This window comes from Sus scrofa, chromosome 4, assembly GCF_000003025.6.
Source record: "Sus scrofa isolate TJ Tabasco breed Duroc chromosome 4, Sscrofa11.1, whole genome shotgun sequence".
Taxonomy (NCBI): domain Eukaryota; kingdom Metazoa; phylum Chordata; class Mammalia; order Artiodactyla; family Suidae; genus Sus; species Sus scrofa.
The window spans coordinates 106,144,626-106,169,716 of record NC_010446.5 but is presented as its reverse complement, the minus strand read 5'-3'; the positions used below and the strand labels follow the sequence as shown (position 1 = coordinate 106,169,716).

The 25,091-nt window shown below is 36.7% G+C and overlaps 1 protein-coding gene across 3 annotated transcripts in view; it reads right to left on the bottom strand.

Moving 5' to 3' along the window:
* The window catches only part of TRIM33 (tripartite motif containing 33), a 136,949-nt gene that overhangs the window by 25,429 nt on the left and 86,429 nt on the right, over positions 1-25,091 (bottom strand). For 2 of the 3 annotated variants that reach the window (XM_021090006.1, XM_021090007.1), the window contains exons 5-11: positions 17,090-17,206; positions 12,908-13,022; positions 10,672-10,818; positions 9,770-9,887; positions 7,867-8,141; positions 6,827-6,991; positions 3,121-3,321 (exon numbers count right to left, since the gene is read on the bottom strand). In XM_021090006.1, coding sequence (XP_020945665.1) covers positions 3,121-3,321; positions 6,827-6,991; positions 7,867-8,141; positions 9,770-9,887; positions 10,672-10,818; positions 12,908-13,022; positions 17,090-17,206 — 1,138 coding nt within the window. The remainder of the gene's footprint in view (positions 1-3,120; positions 3,322-6,826; positions 6,992-7,866; positions 8,142-9,769; positions 9,888-10,671; positions 10,819-12,907; positions 13,023-17,089; positions 17,207-25,091) is intronic. The other variant, XM_021090008.1, reaches the window with a different exon arrangement.

Genomic DNA, 25,091 nt, shown 5'->3' with positions numbered 1-25,091 from the left:
TCCTTCTGTCTAACCTCCCCCAGGTTTCTTTTCACTATACCATAGAAACTACAAGATAGGAGGAAGTAGGTGATTCTTTAAGGGATGAAAGGTTTGCTTTCCTTTCTTTTTGATTCATATGGCTAACTACTTCTTACTGTTACTGTACTTCTGTGGTAATCACCTCTAATTGCTCTTAAAAGCAGGTGACAATAACAAGTGTTGGCAAGGATATGGGAAACGTGAAATCCGTGTACACTGACACTGCTGCTGAGAATGAAAAATGGTGCAGCCACTGTGGGAAAGTTTGGCAGTTCTTCAAAAACTTAAACATACAACATGACCATGAAATTCCACTCCTAGAAATTTACATAGAGAACTGATAACCTGTGTTCACAAAAACTTGCACACAAATGTTCACAGCAGCATTATTCCTAATAGCCAAGAAGTAGAAATTCAAATGTCCATCAGCTGATGAATGGGTGACTAAATGTGGTATATTCACAGAATGGAATATTCAGCCATAAGAAGGAATTAAGTACTGATACATGCTACCATGTGGATGGACCTGGTAAACATTATGCTAAGTGAAAGATGCCAGACATAAAAGGCCACATATTGCATAAGTCCATTCATACAAAATGTCCAGAAAAATCCATAAAAACAAAGTAAATTAGTGATTTCCAGAGGCTAGGAAAGACGGAAATAGAGAGTGACTGCTAATGGGTAGCTTCTTTTGGGGTGACGAAAATGTTCTGGCATTAGATAGTGATGGTTACACAATCTTATGAATATACTAAAAACCACTGAATTGGTTTGTTTTTGTTTTTTTGGTCTTTTCAGGGCTGTATCTGCAGCATATGGAAGTTCCCAGGCTGGGGTCGAATTGGAGTTGCAACTGCTGGCCTACACCACAGCCACAGCAAGGCAGGATCCAAGCCACATCTGTGACCCACACCACAGCTCACATCAACACCAGATCCTAAACCCACTGAGCAAGGCCAGGGATCAAACACATGTCCTCATGGATCTGGTCAGGTTTGTTATCACTGAGCCACAATGGGAACTCATGAATTATACACTTTTCAAAAGTTGGATTTTACGGTATGTTAATCATACCTTAACTTTTAAAAGTAAACAGTACTTTTAAAAAATGAGTAAATAAAAATAAGGTTAGACCACATGTCTACAAGGAAGAGAAGGTTCATAAAAGAAGACATGGGAGTTCCCGTCGTGGCTCATCAGAAACAAATCTGACTAGCATCAATGAAGACACAGGTTCAATCCCTGGCCTTGCTCAGTGGGTTAAAGATCCAGCGTTGGGAGTTCCTGTCATGGCGCAGTGGAAACAATCCAACTAGGAACCATGAGCTTGCGGGTTCGATCCCTGGCCTCACTCAGTGGGTTAAGGACCTGGCGTTACCATGAGCTGTGGTGTAGGTGGAAGATGTAGCTCAGACCTGGTGTTGCTGTGGCTGTGGCGTAGGCCAGCAGCTGTAGCTCCGATTAGACCCCGAGCCTGGGAACCTCCATATGCTGTGAGTGCAGCCCTTTAAAAAAAAGGGGGGGGGGGGATCTGCTCCTTCTACCCTACTTAAAAAAACTAAAGATAGAAGGGGATATTTTCCGGAGCTCCTTGTCTTGATTTCAAAGCTCTTTTGGGCAAGATGATAAGGATGCCCAGCTTTTCAAAGATATGGAGCATCTATCCTTCTTCCATCTGTGCTTTGTGAGAAGAACTGAATCAATGTCAGTGTGGCCCTAGCAAGTTACATTAAGTTTGACATTGGCAACCTTCCTTCTTCCTTTGAAAAATTCTTAAGAATTGGAACCATGTCTTGTTTCTTTTTATCTTCAATGCCCAAGCATTTTAGCATGCAATGAGTGCTTGGTAAAATTTGAATGATTCCTTTAACACTGTCCCTATTTCTCTATGGTTGCCCAAAGACTCTCAAAACTCTACCTTTCCAGGCTTGAAATCCCAAACTATCTCCCTGCAATCTCTATGGATGTCGGGGAGAGAACTGGATTTGTAATTAGGAATTGAGCTTTGAATTCCAACTTATCCATTTACTGGATGACTCGGAAAGTCATTAACCTCTTACTTTCATCCATAAAAAAGGCATATTATGTATCATATGAGAAAATTTTAAGCATTAAACTGAAAGTTCATTATATTTCTAAGCTTTCAACTTACACATATTTTGTTGATATATCCCCAAATTTTCCCTTTTATATATATAGTCCTGTGCTTCTAGTACGACTATCCACTTAGCCCAAAAAGATCTCTCATATTACCAGGTAAGCAATCAGATTAAGAAAATTCACAAGTTAGTGATTTCACAGTAATTCTGAAGTTAGAGAAACATCCTTTAAAACTAACTCTAAAAATCCACTAAACACATAAAAATATTAAACTGCAGCCATAAAGTAAGTTATGGGTCCTAGTGTCTTTATAGTAGAGTCCCTACTTCTTGCTCCTCTGACTCTGAATAACTCATACAATGCATGAGATGACTCAGTATAACCTTCAAATTTTGTATTTATATTTAAAAATAAAATGCCTTGAATTCGAATGAATTTATAAAATTTCAGAAGGCATCGAATGCTATTTTTCTTCAGAAAAATGCTACAGGTGAAAGCAACAGGACAAACAGCTCAAAGGCCCTTCACGTTCCATCATCTATTCCGCATTATCACTTCCTCTCTCAGTAAACCCCTCAACACGCCTGCTACTAGACCTTCCAATCGCTCCTTTTCTCAGTCCAACCTGTCTGCACCAGAGGCTGACTACCCCTTTTGGACTTAACAGAAGACTGACAAAAATTTGACTGTATCTTGGCCCTGGGTGCCCCCCCCCCCACCGAGTTAAATTTATAACAGAAGTGCTTCATTCAACACGAGGTTTGGAAGATTGGCAAAGCTGACACCCTGTAACTTTAAAATATTGAGAAGTGCTAGTTTTAGCACACATAACTTTTAAAAATTCAAATATTCACACTCTCTTTGGAAATTCCCCCCCCCCAAAAAAGTTGCTCCTGAATTAAAAATAAACAAAAAAACCCCTCACACCCAACCAGAAATAAATACTCTAGCTCCCTATTAACAGGTTTTAAACTCTCATTTGACTCAAATACAAACCTGTATGGGTGGAATATCTGGAAGCGATGGAAGGTTTTCTGGATTGGTCACTGAGGGAATTAGTTCTATTGCTGTAACAGACGGGCTGGTGGGACCTCGATTTGCATTTGCCATGGTAGCTGTAGTAGGGCTGGTTGGATTGACTGGGTTGTTGTGCACCGACACAACAGGAAAGGGTCCAGCATGCCCCGGGTTTGAGTGCTGTTAGAAAAGAAGATGTGATCGTTACTTGATCTGCCAGGATATCCTAACATGACCTTTACTTTGACAACAATCTTTAGCTTAGAAAGGATACAGAAGTTCAGTGTTTCTCTGTGGCTGAGCGATAAAGAAGTAGGCCTTCTCAAACTTACTCAGGAAAAAAAAGAAAGAAAATCAAACCTAGCTTTTTCATTTTTCTATTCATTTTTGTATAGTATTTAGAAAAAACAGGCTTGCCAATAATCGTACCTTGTCAGCCTGGCGATATGATTTTACTTCAGAACAAAGATATATATATAAATAGATGATTTATATATCACTAAAGTTTTCAAACATCAGCCCAGGAAAGCCACTATTCTGTCTATATTTCACCTTGACTTTTTTATCTTTTATAAAATGCAACAATTAATTGTGTATTATGTAACTAATATAGTAGAAAGAACAATGAATTACAAATGGAAACATGGCATCTATTTCTGACTCTAATGCCATGTTTCTTTAGGCCAAAACACTATCTCGGCAATTTAGAAATAGGGATAATGACGAATGAAAATGGATGCTGGTCTTTAAGGGAGTGTTTACAAGGATCATTTAATATATAGATGGAAATAGTTGGGAAATAAATTACTATACACATATAAACCATATGAAATATTTAAAAACTTAAAATTCTAACATCCAGTGATTTCTATAGGGGCCCCAAAGTCTCAGGACAATGTGCTGAGATTGTTGGTTGCTCAGATTCTGTAGCTTCTGCACTCTTCTGAAGGTGAACCTGCCCCGGGTGATAGCTGAAGGCTTTCCATGTACTAAGAGGTACAGGTATATGTGAACACTTTTAAGGAAATTAAAGTCCAGAGAGTCAACCTTCACAGGTACTTTTTTCTGAAAAAGAACCTGATGTACCTATACCTAAGAATGTGCCATGGTTTCTAAGTTGTTTTCTTCAACTACTTCTTTCACAACTGCCCTTCTCCAAAACCAAAATACAATACAGTACATCTTTTTTTTTTTTTTTTTTTTGTCTTTTGTCTTTTTTTGTTGTTGTTGTTGCTATTTCTTGGGCCGCTCCCGCGGCATATGGAGGTTCCCAGGCTAGGGGTTGAATCAGAGCTGTAGCCACCGGCCTACGCCAGAGCCACAGCAACGTGGGACCCGAGCCTCGTCTGCAACCTACACCACAGCTCACGGCAACGCCGGATCGTTAACCCACTGAGCAAGGGCAGGGACCGAACCCGCAACCTCATGGTTCCTAGTCGGATTCGTTAACCACTGCGCCACGACGGGAACTCCATACATCTTTAATCCATTCCTAATCTTATCGAGCATACTGTCCCAGGAAAAAAACAAAAACAAAAACCCTTCTGGAGAGACAGGCAAAGGTACAGAAGGAAATAGAAGTGCCAAGTTGTTGGCACAGTTACTGGCTCCAAAACCTGGGTAACAAATCTTTGAGTGGGTTCTGATTGTAGGTGATAAACAAAAATGAGGCAAGACCTGAAGTAGCTGTCAGATGATAAAGGTTTTTTAAATAGTTTTGAATTCCCCGACACAAATTTTTGTGAAAAAGTTTCCCACACATCACATGAAAACAGAAAAACTAGTAATAAAGACCAATGCTGGGAGTTCCCGTTGTGGTGGAGTGGAACATGGCTTGGATCCCCTATTACTGTGGCATAGGCCAGCAGCTGTAGCTCCAATTTGACCCCTGGCCTGGGAACTTCCATAGGCTGCGAGAGTGGCCCTAAAAGCAAAAAAAAAAAAAAAAAAAGATCGATGTTGAATTCTGCCTTTTACTCTAATAATACAAGGTAACAGACATACAAACACGCATAAATAAAGAGGAAGTAGAAAAGATTCCATCTATCTCATAAAGAAATACATACCTAAAGGAATTTATTTTTTGTTTCCTAATTTTCTTAAACCATGTAAACATATTTTTCTTCTTTAAACAACTGTGTAGGAATAACTATAATAAAAAATTTGGTCTAAAGAAAAAGTTTAAAGCTTAATAATAGCATTATCAACCAGAAATTTAAGAATTTTTAAATTGAAATAGAATCCTTCCAGCAGAAAATTGCAATAAACTGATTCATAAATCTATCAAATATATTTATTAAGATAAAATTCTGTAAAAGCAAAGAGAAATTCAAGGCCAAGGAGAAACGGGAATATAAAATTTTGATTTTCAAAAAAGAACTTACTACAGTATTTGGGACTCCAGCGGATCTATTTACAAGAAAAATGTAAAGGTTTTATTTTATAATGTTAATATTTACAATATGCTAGACAATATGTCCTTTGCAACTATTTACACTTAAACTTGTAATGGAAGTTTTAAATGTCAACATTCAAATATGAGGGAGTGTGTATTTTTCAAGACTTCCCAGAGGTAACTGGGCCAAAAGTTGAAAGACTAATGCTTAGGACAGTATTTGTCCAATTTTAGTACGTATATTGAGGATCTGAGTCAGTAAAAGTTAACATATTTCTAAGTATTCCCCTCCTGGAAATTATGATTCAACGAATATAGTTCAGAATCTGCTTCTGACAAGAAGTCATAGACACTCTAACGGTATTTAAACCATGCTTTGAGAAACATCACTCTAACAAAGTATAAAATGACCTTTATTTCCTTCATAACTAGAAAGCCTAAAGTAGCTTCATTTTTATAATCATACCTCCATAAAAATATCATCTACTATTTCAAGCAAAGATTAGAAAACATGGCTCTAAAACATACTTATTTTTAAGAATAGGCATATCCATCCTAAAAGAAAGAATACTGAGCAAAGAGGTGGAAAAAAAATTATAGACAGCATGGCTCTATTTTTTTCCAAGTCCTTTTCATATATTAGGTTCAAAATGTCACATTAAAAGAGCAAAGGAACAATTTCAAAGGAAACTAAAGGTTTTTTTGTTTTATTTCGTTTTGGTTTTTTTGCTTTTTAGGGCCACACCTATGGCATATGGAAGTTCCCAGGCTAGAGGTCAAATCAGAGCTGCTGCTGCCAGCCACAGCCACAGCAATGTAGGATCTGAGCCATGTCTGCAACCTACACTGCAACTCATGGCAACGCCGGATCCTTAACGCACTAAGCGAGGCCAGGGACTGAACCCGATTCCTCATGGATATCAGTTGGGTTTGTTACCACTGAGCCACAACAGAAACTCTAGGAAACTAAAGCTTTAATTTTGATTTTACCATTATCTCTTAAGACTGTGGGTACATAACAAGCTCCTTTGTTTTTCACTGTAAAATGAACTGGTTGGATTAGATCAGGGATTTTTCAATCTAAAGTATATAATGGGTTTAACGACATCAAAGAAACTTCAAATTTAATACAAATTTTACATGTATTTTTCTGGGTCAAGAAGATACATAGCATTAATCAAATTCTTAAAGTTATCAATGACCACCCCCCCCCACCGCCACTGATTCAGAAAACTGTTGTCTTTTAGTTTTAAAATTGTATGATTCTTACAAATGTAACTCTAGGCATACTTGTCTTTGGAGGTGTGGCTGCATCATGGAATACTGAGGGCCACTGTGCCTGGGTAACCCTGGTATTCGGGCAGCATTCTGAGCCAATCTCATCTGATGGGCCTGGAAAGCTCCACAGTTCATGTTGCCTCTTTGCATTGCTTGCACACTGATCAATCTTGGAGGCTACGAAAAGTAGAAATTGCATTTATGTAATAATATTCATAAATTTACTTTTCAATTATAAAATATTATGGTAAAAATAATTTAAGATAGAAGAGCATCAAGTAAAAAGTGAAAGACATTCTCATCTCTAACCCTAATCTCCTCCTCTCAGTATATGTGTGTTTTTTGTTTTTGGGTTTTTTTTTTTTTTTTTTGTCTTTTTGTCTTTTCTAGGACCACCCCCGTGGCATGTGGAGGTTCCCAGGCTAGGGGTCAAATCGGAGCTGTAGCTGCCGGCCTACGCCACAGCCACAGCAACATGGGATCCAAGATGTGTCTGTGACCTACACCACAGCTCACGGCAATGCCGGATTCTCAACCCACTAAGCGAGGCCAGGAATCAAACCCACAACCTCATGGCTCCTAGTCGGATTCGTTAACCACTGAGCCATAATGGGAACTCCTCAATGGTTGGGTGTGTTTTAAAGCCTATCAGCATTAACTTAACCCTGGATTAATAATTTGATTTGGATGGGAGAGGGGGTAGAAGACATGCAGGGATGGGAGTGATTTGAACAAATGAGTAGAGAAACCAGATCTTAAGCTGAAACAACACGGCTCTTTGGCCCAAAAACCACATGTGTAAAACAAAAAAGATCTGGTATGGAGGGATAAAAATGTTTATGCCTCCCTAGTACTGGTGAGTTATATTTTGTTTCCCACTGTAAGTATTTAATTCTTGTCCTTCCTCACACCTTCCCCCACATCCCTGCCATACCCAAAGCAAATATTTAAACTGACCTCTGAGCCCCGTCTTTGTTAGTAACTTTGAAATGTGTAACTTATCTGTATAGGACAGAGGGTAATTTATATCAATAATATGATATAATGCTTACCTGTTGTTGTAACATCTGAGGGGCTGCTTGTCTAGGGTGCTGCTGTGTTGTTGCTGTTGTTGTTGGTACAGGTGCAGGTGGTTGCTGCATCCTCATCTGTTGCAACTGCTGATGCTTCTGTGCATACACTTGTTGTTGCATGTGCTGAAGTCGAAGCTGTGCTAAGTTAATCTGCCCAGGGGTTTTACTAATGTGGTTTGTTCCTGGAGGAACTTGCCCAACTACAACATTAGGAGTATAACCAGGAGCTGGTTTACTCTCTATTACTAGATTACCTGAAGGATTTAAAAAATGAGAATAATTGGCATATAATCAACTAACATACACTTTGTGGATTAATCATTATATTTTCCTCTTTCCTCTGACAACTATCAGTACTCAAAACTTCCAACAGCACAGCAGGGATGGAAGCTAGGTTTAAAGACGATGTAGATCAAAAATCTAATATAGTCCAAAGCCAAATAACTGACTTTGATTATTCAGAAAAATATATTACATGCCCTTATTTTGTATTTATACAGATTACAGAAACTTAAAGAGCTGAAAGAGATTATTATTAGAGGCCCACCTAGTCAGTCTAAATCAATTCTCCCCTGACAAAATCCAAGGATACTCAAGATGGCTAATACTGATTCCATCTGCAGTTGGATCGTCAAAATGTGCAGGGCAGAGTACTACATCGCTACAAAACTGTTTTCCGTGGAAATGCTAAATGTTTTAAACTACTTACATCCTTGGAAATGGCAACTTTTCCATGATTCTTACAGAGCCAGGTAATTTCCAGGAATAGAAGGAAATTTTTATAAAGATTTGATCTAAAAAAGTAGAGCTGGTAAAACTTTTTTTCCAGTAATGGGCCAGATATTTTCCTATAAAGGGTCAAGCTACATAAGATCTGGCATACATTCTTTGCTTCCTTGGTTTTTTTTTTTTTTTTTAATTTTTAATTATAGTTCATTTACATTGTTCTGTCAATTTCTGCTGTACAGCAAAGTGACCCAGTCATACACTCTCTTTCTCATATTATCTTTCATCATGTTCTATCACAAGTGATTGGACATAGTTCCCTGTGCTATATATATATGGCAGGGTACTCTTTTGTTTTTTACTTGTTAGTTTTCACAGCTCTTTAAAAGGTAAAAACCAAACGTAGCTACCCTGTCACACAAAAACATTGTGCCAATGTCTAATCTAAAGGTATAGCCAAACCTGAATATAAACAAAGATTGCTTTTTTTTACAAAAGGCTATCTACCTCTGCTTTTACAGTTTCCAATGGTGAGGACTTCACTACTTTGAAAATGAGTTTACTTAATCTGCAGACAGCTCTAATTGTTGGTTAGTTTTAAGGGTTTTTTGTTGTTGTTCTATTTTAAACTGAGCTGTTTTTCTGTCCATCTGTAACTTTTATCTATGGTCCTTAGGTCCACACTGTGGAGTAACAAAAGCAAAGTCCATTTCTCTTCCATGTGAAAAAGAGCTAATCTTATCTTTCCAACATTCTCAGAACATAGCATTTGGACACATCAGTATCCTGGAGGTCCTCCTCAAGTGGGCAATTTGGAAGAATTACTACATAAACCATTAGGCATCTAAGAAATTCATCCAGAGAATAAAGACCTATTTGCTAAGTTTTTGAAATGAAACAGTCATTATCAATCTTAAAAGATGTGGGGGGAAAGTTAGAAATGATGTATATTTTTAAAAGCTATAAAGAGGAGACTCTCAACATTCATAAAGATGTAATGAACATAGCTGATGTGAGTTTCCAATGAAGAACATATTTTCCAAAAAGTTTACAGTTAGAATGAAGTTTTAAAACTTTAAGTAGCTAAAATTTGATTTAGAGTCTTTCTCCTAATTCAGTGTTCCAAGTTATAGCCATAAATCTATTTATTTCTCACCTAAATTGACTACATTCTTTGCCCAGAAGGTGGGATCACAATGGAAACGTATTGCTCCATTAGCAGCAGGGACAGGATCACACCGTGCTTTCAAAATATGGCGCAATTGAAAAGTAATCTTAAAGGGAAAAAATTCACATTAGTCTTAAAATTAAATATCACTTGAGAAAACATACAAGATAGAGACATAAAAGCTCATGTAGCCCCACAGTGTCCGTCTCAAATGAGACAGTATCGGTGTTCAAAACACTGTCTATATTAGCAATCAAATGCACATGCTTGAATTTCTGCTATTTCTGGTGATAAACTACATTACTAAGTATCTTCAAAACCTATGATTGACTCAAAATCTAATGTATGATTCCAATCATATGAAATTTTAGAAAATGACAGAAATCAGACTGATGGTTGCCTAAGGCCAGGGATAGAAGGGAACAAGAAAACTTTTGTGGGTGAAGGAAATTTTCTGTATTTTTATGTGATGCTATTACATTTACTAAAATAAAAAAATCTATACTTTAAACAGGTGCAATTCAAAAACAAAAGACCAAAAAAAAAAAAAAAAAAAGGAGTTCCTGTCATGGCTCAGTGGTTAACGAATCCAACTAGAATCATGAGGTTGCGGGTTTGATCCCTGGCCTTACTTATTAGTGGGTTAAGGATCCGGCATTGCTGTGAGCTGTGGTGTAGTTTGCAGATATGGCTCAGATCTGGCGTTGCTGTGGCTGTGGTGTAGACTGGTAGGAACAACTCTGATTTGATCCCTAGCCTGGAACCTCCATATGCTGAGGGTGCAGCCCTAAAAAAAAAACAAAAAACAAAAGACAAACAGGTGCAATTCACTGAATGTAAATAATATCTTAAGGTCAATTTAAAGAAAAATAAGATACTATATGTCTCACCAATCGCTTGCTGTACAGTAGTGCCGTGCTGCTGCCACTTGCAATTGCCCAGTTTGTAAAGTTCATAACATGCTTCACCTGCCGGGAAAGGCCTGTGATGTCATTCTGTTGCTGCAGTAACTTCATCTGTCTCTCTTTTGTAACATTCTGAAACAGAGCAAGAAGTTTACTCAAGAATTCTTTATATTAAAAAAAAATCCACTCATAATTTCTACTGTAACTGAATACAATACCTATACTTCTTTTTAAAAATGGGATAACTTAATGAGCTCCTTACTTATTAGACTTAATGAGTCTATGAGCAAGGAAAAAGTTACTAACAAAAAGCGGGATTAAAACTTTAGCTCTCTAGGCTAAAACAGACGTTTCACATGCAGAAATCAATGTTAATGATGTCTCCCTTTTCCTTCAAAAGATGGAAAAGTCTTGGTTAAATATAGTATAGCATCTATTAGACTAATGCAATATATAGAATCTATGACATATGTGCTAATCTTTAAAAATAGTTTCATATACTCTTGACTCAATATACTTCTTAGGCCAAAGAAAATTTTGTTATCAGTGCCACCTACCGGTGTGGCATAAGCCTGAAGTTAAATTCTCTTCTAAGTACTTAAGACAAAAGAAAGAGCCAGAGCTAGGGAAACTGGTCACATGACAAAAGTTCACAAAGAACAAGGGAGTAAGTGAGGGATGAAGGAAAGGCCAATTTGGGAAAAATGCTGCACAGGAAAAGTGAAATGTTTTCTAGGAACTAAAATTCCCAGAAGGGATAGGTGAAGTCCTATGTCCTTTGACATTCAGCAGGCTAAACAATTTGCCTCTTCATTCTTAACCACTTTCTTACAAAAAAAGACCCAGCTTGATTTACTGAACAATTTTTTTCCCTAAGGAAACAAGTTGGTTATTTTATAAGGTAAATCAATGAATAAATATATTCAACTAACAGAAGCTTCATTTACAGCTTCCCTCAGAAATCATCCCCTTCACAAAGCTTAGGAAAACCTCTATTTTACAAAGTTTAGAAACACGGTACACTTGAAAACATCTATTACTTAAATTATTAGTATGTTAGAAATACATGGCACATGATTCATTAGGTATTTGTGTATATTTTAGCATTAAGAGGCATCTTTTCATTCAAAAGTTTTGGGGTTTTTTTGGCTATGCCTACAGCATACAAAAGTTTCAGGGGTCAGTGATCAAACCTGTACCACAGCAATGACAATACCAAAGACCCTGAACCTGCTGAGCCACCAGGGAATGCCTCACTTAAAAGTTTTTAAAATGGTTTCAGAACATTATTTTAGAACTATAATTAAAATATATTTGCAGTAAGTTAAAAGTTATCAAAAATAATTGCTTGCTCATGCTCTCCACTTACAAGGTCCCATGTATTTCAGACAGAAATAACTCTCTGCTGACATAATTTCTTTTATTTGTATGTAACTGTCTAATATTTCAACAATATTCTATGAAGAAATGGAACAGAAAAAAAATTTACTATGAAAAATTTGAGGTTAATATTAATTAAAAGTTAATCAAATATTCACATAATTTAAATTATTAGTATTCCATGGAGCTTTAAAAACCCTGTACCATCTAAGCCTACTTAAATGCATAAAATTTTGAGAACCAATCAACTCTGGTCAGTAGAGTCTGATTAAAACATTTTGGGTTTCACAAATTGACTAGATTCTCATTTAGAAATTTACATCCACATAGTAATCTCAAAATACATAACACAGAGACCTAATAAAACAAAATTATCAGTAACTTTAAAGTTTATAAATTTCAAAATGAGTAGCATTTGTAGCAAAACTATGGAACATTTAAAAAATAAAGTGAAGCACACACATGAGTCAGTAAGACTCCCAATACACATTCATATGTAAAAATTAAACTGAGGCTCATGTTGGGGGGAGGAGCAGAGGGGATGTGGCAGGTGAGCTTTGTCTTCATTTATATCACATTTTAGTAATAATTCTTGCTTTCTTAAGAGGACAACACTATCTCCTAATTTATACAGCTAAAATCAGTGTTATTAATTAAACTGGGTTGCAAAGTAACTTGAAAAAGGTCTATTTTCCAATTAAAAACACCAAAAAAATTTTTTTTAATTTACTTTACTTCCCTCCACCCCCCCAAACCAATCTAAAACAGCTTTCAATAAACATTAAAAACAGCTAAAGAGCAAGAGAAGCAGTTTTTGTTTTATTTTGGCTTTGAACCATACCTCTAGCTGCTGTAAGAGAGATTTTCCTTTCTTATTAATTTCATTGATAAGGGTGAAAATGGCCACTTTAATTTCCTGTTCTACTCGTTTGTTAGTTTCATTTACTTCTTTTATCCTGAATAAGAGAAATGCATCATTAGGTTATCAACTTATCCTACATCTCTGTATTACCAACTGCTAAAGAAATTCACCCCACTGGGCACTTAACCAAGTAATTAAAATTAAACCTTTGTCAAATGTCCAACTAAAGTTTTGGCAGAACTGACCACTCAATCTGCTAAACACCAGTTATATATGTAGACATAGAATGGATTAAAAATTCAGTAGCTTTAAATTAAGCTCACAAAGGGCAGTTTATTAACCTAGACGTGATCTCCTTTAGTTCCAATAACATGAATATGATATACAAACATCTGACATCAATAACTCTGGTTAGTGTCAAACCTGGACCCCTGGTTTTATTTAATTTTAATGCTTTTCAAGAATAATGTGAAAGGAAACAATGTTGCCACCAATACTATTATCTTTTGAAATAGCAGGAAGCCTAGAAGCATTTAGTTTCACTTATAACTTAACCACTTCGAATGTGAATTTGGATACACCCTACTCATAGGTTCTTCTCAAAATGATTAGCTACTGTATACAGTTCCTTAACTGTATATTTATTTCCTTGAATAAAACATTCTCATTCCTTTTTAAAAAACAGCTGTAGATGTTTTAGAAATATGTATAAGTTCCTGTGCAGTTATGAAAATTCTGGGTACAAATATGAAATAGCCAATAGCTTGCTATGTATAGAACAGGAAAAGAAGAAACCTACCAATGAATACATAAAACCTTAACAATCGTAAGATGGTAATCTTCAATTTTTATACATTCTACTTCTGTAAAAACCATAACTGATACTTTCAACACCTAAAACTGCCTTAAATTTTCCAAATTCGAATTTGAGTAACTTTAATACATTAAGCCAAAAATGCAGTTTTGTCTCCTTTGTACATCAGTACTAAGGCATTTATTTAAAAATTTTATTAAGGAGTTCCCGTCATGGCACAGCGGAAACAAATACGACTAGGAACCATGAGGCTAAAGGTTCGATCCCTGGCCTTGCTCACTGGGTTAAGGATCCGGCATTGCCATGAGCTGCTGTAGGTCACAGATGCAGTTCAGATCCTGCATTGCTGTGGCTGTGGTGTAGGCCAGCAGTTGTAGCTCAGACATGACATCTAGGCTGGGAACCTCCATATGCCGCAGGTGCGGCCCTAAAAAGCAAAAAAATAAATAAATAATGAAGTAAATAATTTAAAAAATAAAATAAAAATTTCATTCAACTCTATCCTATCTTTTATTTATTTATTTTTTTTGTCTTTTTATCTTTTGAGGGCCTCACCCACGGCATATGGAGGTTCCCAGGCTAGGCGTCGAATCGGAGCTGTTGCTGCCAGCCTACACCACAGCCACAGCAACGCTGGATCCTTAACCCAATGAGCGAGGCCTGCCTGGGATCAAACCCACAACCTCATGGTTCCTAGTCGGATTCGTTTCTGCTGCACCATGATGGGAACTCCCAATTCTATTCTTATCTTATTAAAGTGAGTGGAAGACATTTTTTAAAGTGAGAGTGCTGATTACTAGTGGTAAGAAACATATGACTCAAACTTAAAATGCTTCAGCCAAAGGTTAAAATTATTAAGCATGCTGAAAGCAGAGATCACAGAGCCACAGTCAAACTCTCCTGGATTTAAAGTATGCATACTCTATGTTCAACTGAGAAGGAGGAAATAAAATGAAAGTATATTTAAAAATGGAGAAAAGTCATTGGAGAATCTGTTGAAATGGAGAAGTATCATTAGACATTTTAATACTTTGATACTTTTTTGTAAAGCTCTCTTGAGATGAAATAATGTCCCTAACCCTTTGTGATCTTCTAACACATAAACCTCACTTTCCTACACAGATTCAGGAACATATATACAAAATATGTACAAAATATACAAATAAAAATATGGGACTGCTATATAATTTGTCTCACTATCCTGTCTCTGAAAAGGACATCCATTTGTAATTTATGAGATGACAGTTACCCTCTCCAATATCATCTACAGTACATCAGCAGTATAAAATACACCCTGACAGATCCACAAGAGCTAACTATGACTAGTGTGTATCCATATATTTATACATTATCCACAACCTCTGAGGAGCCTTTATTTTCCTTTGGCATCACTTTATAAGATGAAAGTTCTAACACCTTACTACTGCCTAATGTACTATTCTCTAATATAACATACGATGTACTATTCATTCATCTTCAATATTTTTTATTATCATTTTATTCATCAATTTTTTATTTTTTAATTTTTATTTTTTTGTATGTTTAGGACCGCACCCATAGCATATGGAAGTTCCCAGGCTAGGGGTTGAATCAGAGCTGTAGCTGCTGGCCTACACCACAGCCACAGCAACAGGGGATTCAAGCCACATGTGCAACCTACACCACAGCTCATGGCAATGTCAGATCCTTAACCCACTGACTGAGGCCAGGGATTGAACCTGCATCCTCATGGATACTACTCAGGTTCATTAGACACTGAGCCACAACAGGAACTCCATATTATGTATCATTTTAAATCATCATAAATTGACTTTAATATTCCAGAGTACCTAGAAGTTTCAATATTTGTGAATCTGAAGAATAAGCATATATCAACCCTATTCATAGCTATAAAAACAGGGTTTTAGGAGTTCCCGTTGAGGCTCAGTGGTAAAGAACCAAACTAGTATCCATGAGAACACAGGTTCAATCCCTGGCCTTGCTTAGTAGTTTAAGGATCCGAAATTACTGTAAGCTGTGGTGTAGATTAAAGACATGGCTCCGATCTGGCATGTTGCTGTGGCTGTGGTGTAGGCTGGCAGCTACAGCTCCAATTTGACCCCTAGCCCAGGAACTTCCCTATGTCGAGGGTGTGGCCCTAAAGAAAAAAAAGACAATAAAAGGAACTAAAATTAAAAGATGGGTTTTATTTATGCCAGCTCCATGTTTGTCTTTAAGGACTTTTTCAGGATTCCTAATCTTAACCTATTCACTCATAGAACTTAGTTCTGCTTGCTTTATCAATAAATTTATTTAGAAATAAGCCAAAATAGGATTTTTAAAAACTCATGGTGTTATTGATTTAAAAAAATCACAACAGCTAAAATTTGAAAGTTTACTATGTGCTAGAAACTATACTACCTTATAATATCCCTAAAATAAGAACTGCTTTTTTTTTTTTTTTTTTTTGCTTTTTAGGGCCGCACCCGTGGCATATGAAGGTTCCCAGGCTAGGGGTCGAATTGGAGCTGTAGCTGGTGGCCTGAGTCACGTCTGCGACCTACACCACAGCTCACAGCAATGCCAGATCCTTAGCACACTAAGCAAGGCCAGGGATCAAACCTGCATGCTCATGGATGCTAGTCAGATTCGTTAATTGCTAAGCCACAATAGGAACTCCAATGAGTACTGTCTTTAACGCTTGTTTTACAGATAGAAAATTAATTTGTCTACCACTTGTCATATTCTCTCCTATCTTCCACACAGTCTCCAGTTAAAATTTTGTAATTCAACTCTCTACACAGTAATTGCTTTTTCTACATTTAACTAAGGCTTACAAAGACTACAGTCATATTAATTATAAATAGTCAAAAATGTATCCTAAAACAGTACTCAAAATTTTAGTCACTTAAATTTTCTTTTTTCTTTTTTTTTCGCCTTTTGTCTTTCTAGGGCCACACCGTCGGCATATGAGGTTCCCAGGCCAGGGATCTAATTGGAGCTGTAGCTGACGGCCTACACCACAGCCACAGCAATGCCAGATCCAAGCCGAGTCTGAGACCTACACCAAAGCTCAGGGAAACGCCGGATCCTTAACCCACTGAGCAAGGCCAAGGACTGAACCTGCAACTTCATGGTTCCTAGTCAGATTTGCTTCCGCTGTGCCACGACGGGAACTCCTCATTCAAGTTTCCATTAATTAACAAATACTATAATCAAAACTCAAACACACCACTGACCCCTCCAAAACAAAAACATATTTTCAATTTATGCTTAATATAACATAGAAGGAAAACAAATTTAAACTGGACCCAATGTGTTTAATAATCCATAAAGTAAAATTATGATTTCCAGGAAACACAACGTACCTATTTTGCACCTGAGTAGCTGCAAAATGAACATAATTCTTCTTCTCAAGAAGCTTAGCCAGTAGATTCTCAATTGCACCTTTCTGGTTTTGAAAAGCTTCTTCCAAAAACTGATACCTTTAAAACCAAAACAAAAATTACATTTTAAATGGAAAATTTACAATTATGATTTGGAAATGAAGAACTGCAGCATGAGTCAATCTGGAAACCTTCCTTTAATGATCAACAATGTTAGCCACACACCCCTTATGTCACCAGCAATTTTTAACTACCAATTCCTACCCTTTCAACCTGACCCTGAGAAGCCACTACAGGACAAAAAGAAATTACTCAAAATTGTTCCAGTACTCTTAAGAGTTCTGATTCAAGATTAAATTTTTATCCTGAGGGGGGAAAAAAAGCAAGCAGGAAGCCTAACTCTCCCAGACTTCAGACAATATTACAAAGCTAGAGAAATCAAGACAGTGTGGTACTGGTATAAAAACAGACATACAGACCAATGAAACAGAATAGAGAACCCAAAAATAAACCACAACACCTATTGTCAATTAATCTTCGAGAAAGGAGGCAAGAACATAAAATAGGAAAAAGACAGCCCTTCAGGAAGTGGTGCTGGGAAAACTGGACAGCTGCATGTAAATCAATGAAACTAGAACACAGCCTCACACCATGCACAAAAATAAACTCAAAATGGCTTAACCACTTAAACATAAGACAAGACACCATCAAACTCCTAGAAGAGAACACAGGCAAAACATTCTTTGACATCAACCGTACAAATGTCTTCTTAGGTCAGTATCCCCAGTCAACAGAAATAAAAACAAAAATAAACCAATGGGACCTAATCAAACTGACAAGCTTTTGCACAGCAAAGGAACCCATTAAAAAAAAAAAAAAAAAAAAAAAAGATAACCTATGGAATGGGAGAAAATATTTTAAAACAATGCAACTGACAAAGCCTTAATCTAAAATATACAAACAACTCATACAACTCTACAACAAAAAAACAACCCAACTGAAAAAATGGGCAAAAGACCTGAATAGACATTTCTCCAGAGAAGACATACAGATGGCCAGCAGGCACACGACAAAATGCTCAACATCACTCATTATTAGAAAAATGCAAATCAAAACTACAATGAGGTACCACCTCGCACCAGTGAGAATGGCCATTATTAACAAGTGAACAAATAACATGCTGGAGAGGGTGTGGAGAAAAGAGTACTTTCCTTCACTGTTGGTGGGAATGTAAGGTACAACCACTATGGAAAACAGTACGGAGGTACCTCAGAAAACTAAATACAGAATTGCCATATGACCCAGCAATCCCACTCCTAGGCATATATCAGAACAACCTTTTCACTGAAAAAGATACATGCACCCCTATGTTCATAGCAGCACTATTCACAGTAGCCAAGACATGCAAACAACCCAGTGTCCATCGACAGACGAATGGATTGAGAAGATGTGATATATATACACAATGAAATACTACCAGCCACAAAAAAAAGGACAAAACAATGCCATTTGCAGCAACATGAATGGAACTAGAGATTCTCATACTAAGTGAAGTAAGTCAGAAAGAGAAAGACAAATACCATATGATATCACTTATACCTGGAATCTAACATATGGCACAGATGAACCTATCTACAGAAAAGAAACAAACTCATGGACTTTGAGAACAGACTTGTGATTGCCAAAGGGGGAAGGAGCGGGGTGGACTGGGGTTTGAGGTTCATAGATGCAAACTACTGAATGTGGAGTGGATAAGCAATGAGATCCTACTGTATAGCACAGGGTACTATATATATCTAATCACTTGAGAAGGTACATAATGGAGGATAATGTGAGAAAAAGAATGCATATATATATATATATATATGTATAGTTGGGTCACTGCTGTACAGCAGAAATTGACAGAACATTATAAATCAATTACAATAAAATTTTTTAACAACTGAATTTTAAAATATCCAAATACTGGTGATAAGTTGCATACATTTTAAATCGTAAAATAAATATATATATTACAAAATACCTTTAAAGGTAGGGAAACTACCCACAGTTCCAACATGATAAAATCACTGCAGCTACTGTTATATATAGTTTCTTAGCCTTTTTATTATGCTTCCTCCATTGCCCTGCCCCCCCCCCCCATTTTAGGGCTGCACCTGCAGCATATGGAAGTTCCCAGGCTAATGGTCAAATCAAAGCTGCAGCTGCCAGCTTATGCCAAAACCACAATACACGATTTGAGCCACATTTGTGACCTATACCACAGCTCAGAGGAGTTATCACGGTACATACAATACTAATTGATATAGCTGAATAAACAAGTTTGAAGAATGGACTCTGTCAGAAATCAGCACCTTTGGTAATTTGGGAGTTTAACTGGATCCATATAAAGTAATATCCATGGTATGACCTAAAAACTGAATGCGTAACTAAGACAGAGTTAAGAAAAGACCACTGGAAATGAGAGTTCAAGGTACTGACAAAGTTATAATTATCTATGTTAACAATGAAATCATTAAAGTAAATCATTAAAGTAAAGGCAGAAATTGAGATGAAAGGAAGGGTATGAGCATCTAGATATTTGTTGCCTTCAGTGAAGGTCTAGGTTAAGGTAAATCCAGGAGGAAAGGCTAGGAAGTTGTTGACAAAAGCAAAGTTCGCTGAGCGGTATGGTTCAAGGACAACCAGAGAGCTTTGGAAGGCAAAGTTTAGAGCAAATGGAGAACAGCGTTATAGAAAACAGTTGGCAAATGAGGTTTCTATTTTGTGCATTAATTTTTTATTATAGTAAAATATACATAACATATTGTTTAAAATTTTAAAGAATACTTTAAAGCAAAAAACAGCTGTCTACAATGTAATATAAAGTCTAGCACATTATAAGCTGTAGAAGACATTAATTAAACAGCATAAAAGCATGTGAGTATTTTGATTCAAAAGGCTTTCAAAAAGAGTTGCTACTGTTACATAGGTAACCCAAAGACTGTTCTTTCACTGAAGGAGCAAACACTTGGTTTATTTCCTATACCATAATTTCTCTATTCCAAAATAAAATTTTATTTTATTTAGTCTGAACAGATAAATCAGGAATATGAGATTACCAAGCTAGCCTTTTAGACTGAAGCTTTACATTGTGAGGAAGAAAGATCCTTTGACCCAGAGTTTAATTATGTCAGCAAATAAGGCATTTAGTAGAAATGTCAACTAGTATCATAACTCACAAAATTTTAATTCATAAAATTTAACCCTGTACATCTTTTCTCACCTCAAAATAAGTGATTTAAAATCCTTTTTTCTAGAAATGTCTTGTTGCACTAATGTGAACAAGTAGCAAACACACACATCATGATACACCTAGGTGAAAGTAAGTTTTCCTCCCCTCACATAGGAGTTGACATCTGTGCTGGATATTAAAGGATAAATAAGAGCTTTCTAGATATTGGGAGGAAGGTAAGAACCTTCACTGGGGGAAAAATCTGAATGTACAGAAGTACACAGTTCTGAAGCCATCTGTCATTTTCAGGGCTAAGGAAAAGAAGGCAATGCTAGAAGAGAAGGGGGAACCAGAAGCTAAAGCACTGTTCATTTTGCTCAACTTGTACTCAGATAATAAATAACAGTGAGCCATCAAGGTATTGATTAAACAGTGATAATCCTAACTGTCTCTGTTCATTGAAATAAATTTCAATTGTATTATTAGAAGAAACATACTAACTGGAGCTTGAAAAACAAAGGGACAACTATGGACAGTTTTGGTTAGAAGCTACTTTTGATTCCCTTAGCTAACATAATAAACTAACACTGAGCTTTCTTTTTGAACAATCAAAACTTACAATTGAAAACACTGCAAAAAATGGGGGGAAAGAACCAATAAATGGATTAAGCATAATTTTGTTAATAGGCAAACAAATGAAAATAATTTCTTAGGTTTCTTTTTTTTTTTTTTTTTCCAGCTTTTTGCCTTTTCTGGGGCCGCTCCCATGGCATATGGAGGTTCCCAGGCTAGGGGTCTGATCGGAGCTGTTGCTGCCGGTCTACACCACAGCCACAGCAACATGGGCTCCAAGCCACGTCTGTGACCTACACCACAGCTCATGGCAACGCCAGATCCTTAACCCACTGAGCAAGGTCAGGGATCGAACCCACAATCTCATGGTTCCTAGTTGGAGTTGTTAACCACTGAGTCACAACAGGAACTCCAAAGTCATTTCTTAGATTTCTATCTTGCATATGAAGCAGCGCTTCTTAACATGCGATTCCTAGTGAAAGTGAGCTATTTTCAATATTTCGAAATGTCTACGTAAAAGCTGTGCATGCCCATGATTTAGCTATGATGGGCCTTATAAACAAGACTTTGTGGAACTTTAGCTAGAATTTTAGAAACTCAGTATAACACATATGACTGATCATCATGCTTCTGTATATATACATAATTGAGAAATAAATTATTATTTAATGTAGTTTGCTAAGAGGTTTGGAAAATATGGTTCTCATCAGTATGGGAAATGAATAATAAAAAATAGGCTTTTTTTTTTTTTTTTTTTTGCTTTGCTTTTTGCTTTTTAGGGCTGCACCCATGGCATATTTAAGTTCCCAGGTGAGGGGTCAAATGGGAACTATAACTGCTGGCCTAAGCCACAGCCACGGCAATGCAGGGATCTAAGTCGTGTATGTGACCTACACCACAGCTCAAGGCAATGCCAGATCCCTAACCCACTGAGCAAGACTGGGGAGCAAACCTACATTCTCATGGATACTAGTCAGATTAGTTCCTGCTGTGCCACAACAGGAACTCCCTAAGAGGGCTTTTTTAAGGTTGAGAATCACTTAACTACTAACTACAAACTGTAACTTCTTTTTTTTTTTTTTTTGCTTTTTTATGGCCCCACTTACAACATATGGAAATTCCCAGGCTAGCGGTCAAACTGGAGCTGCAGCTGCTGGCCTACAACAAAGCCACAGCAACACCAGATCCAAGCCATGTCTGTGACCACACCACAACTCACAGCAACGCCGGATCCTTAACCCACTAAGCAAGGCTTGGGATCAAACCTGCATCCTCATGGATACTTGCTGGGTTTGTACCCTGCTGAGCCACAAAGGGAACTCCCTACAAAATTTAGAATCTTATCTGAGTTGTATAGGGATGCTATTCTATTTGCCAAGTAATTACAGTATTTTTCTTAGTAACTGTCAAAGTGTTTAACAACTCATAAGATTTTAACTCTGACACTTTTAGGGAAATGTATCATCTCAGTCTGCATTCAAACTGAATACGTAGGGAAATATTTTTTAAAGTTGCTAAGTAGTAACTCTGACTCAGTTTTTTAAATTCAGTCATTCCATAAAATTTAATCAATATGAATTACATAAAATTACACAAATTTTCAAGCTTAAAGTTCAATCCCACTGAATTTATCATCCACTTGCAAAAAGTATCCATTTATAGCCAATTTTGTCAACACACCTACCCACTCTATCCTCAATATTATTCTGGAAAAAAAATTTCCAACATTATATTTGTTCTAAGAATTTATCAGCCTAGAAATAGTAAAGTCAGTCTGTTTTGAGAACTTACTATATTTTCAGGCACTGAGCTAAGTATCTTACATGGATTTTTTTATTTAATCTTTAGAAAGATTTAACAACTAGATTTAACTACTGTCTTCACAGTAACAGATGATTTGGACAACCTTCTCTGTCTCAGTTCTTCTTCAGAAAAATGTATAACAATCACTGTATTTATCTTATAGGATTATTCCTCAAATTAAACTGATCAAAACAACACCAAGCACTTAACAAAAATAGTACTTTTCAGAGTTCCCCTTGTGGCTCAGCAGTAACAAACCTGACTAGTATTCATGAGGACATGGGTTTGATCCCTGGCCCCACTCATGGGCCAAGGATCCAGCGTTGCTCTGAACTGTGTTATAGGATGGTAGCTACAGCTCTTACTGGACCCCTAGCCTGGGAATTTCCATATGCCACAAGTGCGGCCCTAAAAAGACAAACAACAACAACAAAATGGTACTTTGCTTACTAAAGCACAGTAAGTAAGGGATTAAGCTAGTTATCACTGCTATTTCTAGCAGTAATTTTTAAATGATTTTCATTGTTATAATAAAAAAAAATCCAATCCTTCAACAATGAAGAAAAGCCTACAATGTACATAAAAACCTCAATGACTATTTTTGAGGACTTTTTTTTTCCTCAATGGGAACTCCACGTTTTTGAGAATTTTTAAATGAGGCTATGTTCCTTTTTCAAGGTTCTAAATGAAAGTGAGAGGATAATGCCCTAAGGGTTCAGTAACAGCTGCAGAGAGCACGTACTCTGAGCAACCATGAGAACCAGAAAGGCGAAAATCTCAAGAAAGCTTGGGGACGATATTAGAATTCTCACATAAATAAGAAGAGGAACAAAAGTCAACTTTAATTAAAGCTTAAAAAAAAAAAAACCCACTAACATCAAATGATGTTTCAATTACTTAAGACACAGAACAAGCTGTTACTTTATATTGCTATCATTCTTCAAATTCACTAATCTTTTCTTCTGTAATGTCTAATCTGCTATTAATCCCATCTGAAGTTAAACACAAAAAAACTGGGAGGGGGGACAAGAGAGTAACAGAAAGTTTTGTTTGTTTTTTGTCTTTTTGCCTTTTTCTTGAGCCGCTCCCATGGCATATGTAGGTTCCCAAGCTAGGCGTCTAATCGGAGCTGTAGCCACCGGCCTACACCAGAGCCAAGCAACTCGGGATCCAAGCCGCATCTGTGACCCACAGCACAGCTCATGGCAACGCCGGATCCTTAACCCACTGAGCAAGGCCAGGGATTGAACCCGCAACCTCATGGTTCCCAGTCAGATTCGTTAACCACTGCGCCACGATGGGAACTCCAGAGTAACAGAAAGTTTTAAGACAACTGCAATAACACTAATATATGTATGATTATATATAATATATGTATGATTAGCATCCCCGAATGGAAAGGTTGGGGAAAGAGGAAAAAAAAATTAGAAGAATTAGAGTAAAATTCCACAAATATGATGAAAACTATAAAATCTACATAAATCTAAGAAGCTCAACGTCCTCCAAACACAAAATAATATACAAAAGTATATTATTTCCAGACTGCTTAAAGCCAATAATAAAAAGAAAAAAAATTTAAGTACCTAGAAGGGGAAAATAGATATACATAGAGGAATAAAGATAGAACAACAGACTTCACAATGAAAACAATGCAAATCATAATAGAGTAGAGCAACATCTTTAAAGAACTGAAATAAACTGTCAGCCTAGAATTAGTTGTTACCTAGCAAAAATGGCTATCGAATATGAAGGTGCAACTTTTGGGGATAATAAATATTTTCAGTGTGATGATGGTTTCACAAGTGTATTACCATGCCACCATAAGGCAGAGATCTAAAAGAGCTATGAACCCGATGTAAGGATGTAGTAAGAGTAACCCCAATGAGATTCTGCAGCACAGGAAACTATATCTAATCACTTGGGATGGAACATGATGGAGGATAATGTGAGAAAAATAATGCATACATTTATGTACAACTGGTTCACTTTGCTATACAGCAGAAATTGGCAGAACACTGTATATCAACTATAATAAAATTTTAATTCCTTAAAAAGTACAAAAAAAAAAAAAAAAAGAGTAACCTGTTCCTCCACCACCTCTATAGGACAAAAGTAAAATTATAACAATACTGAGGAAGAGAAGAGGGAAGAACACTTAGAAGTAGTAGTCACAAAGCATTCTATGTGGACTTTCCAACAAAGTGCACAGCATCTGGTCCAAAACAACTTCATTCTGGAAACTTAATGGTCCCAATCTAGCACTGCTTCTATGAACTGGCAAAAGGAAATTTACACCTCTATTGAACAAAGCATAATTCTAGACAAAAAATGTGCATAAACAATTTTCAAGGAAAATGAGAAAGTTCTTAGTTTAAAACAACCATATATGTGTGT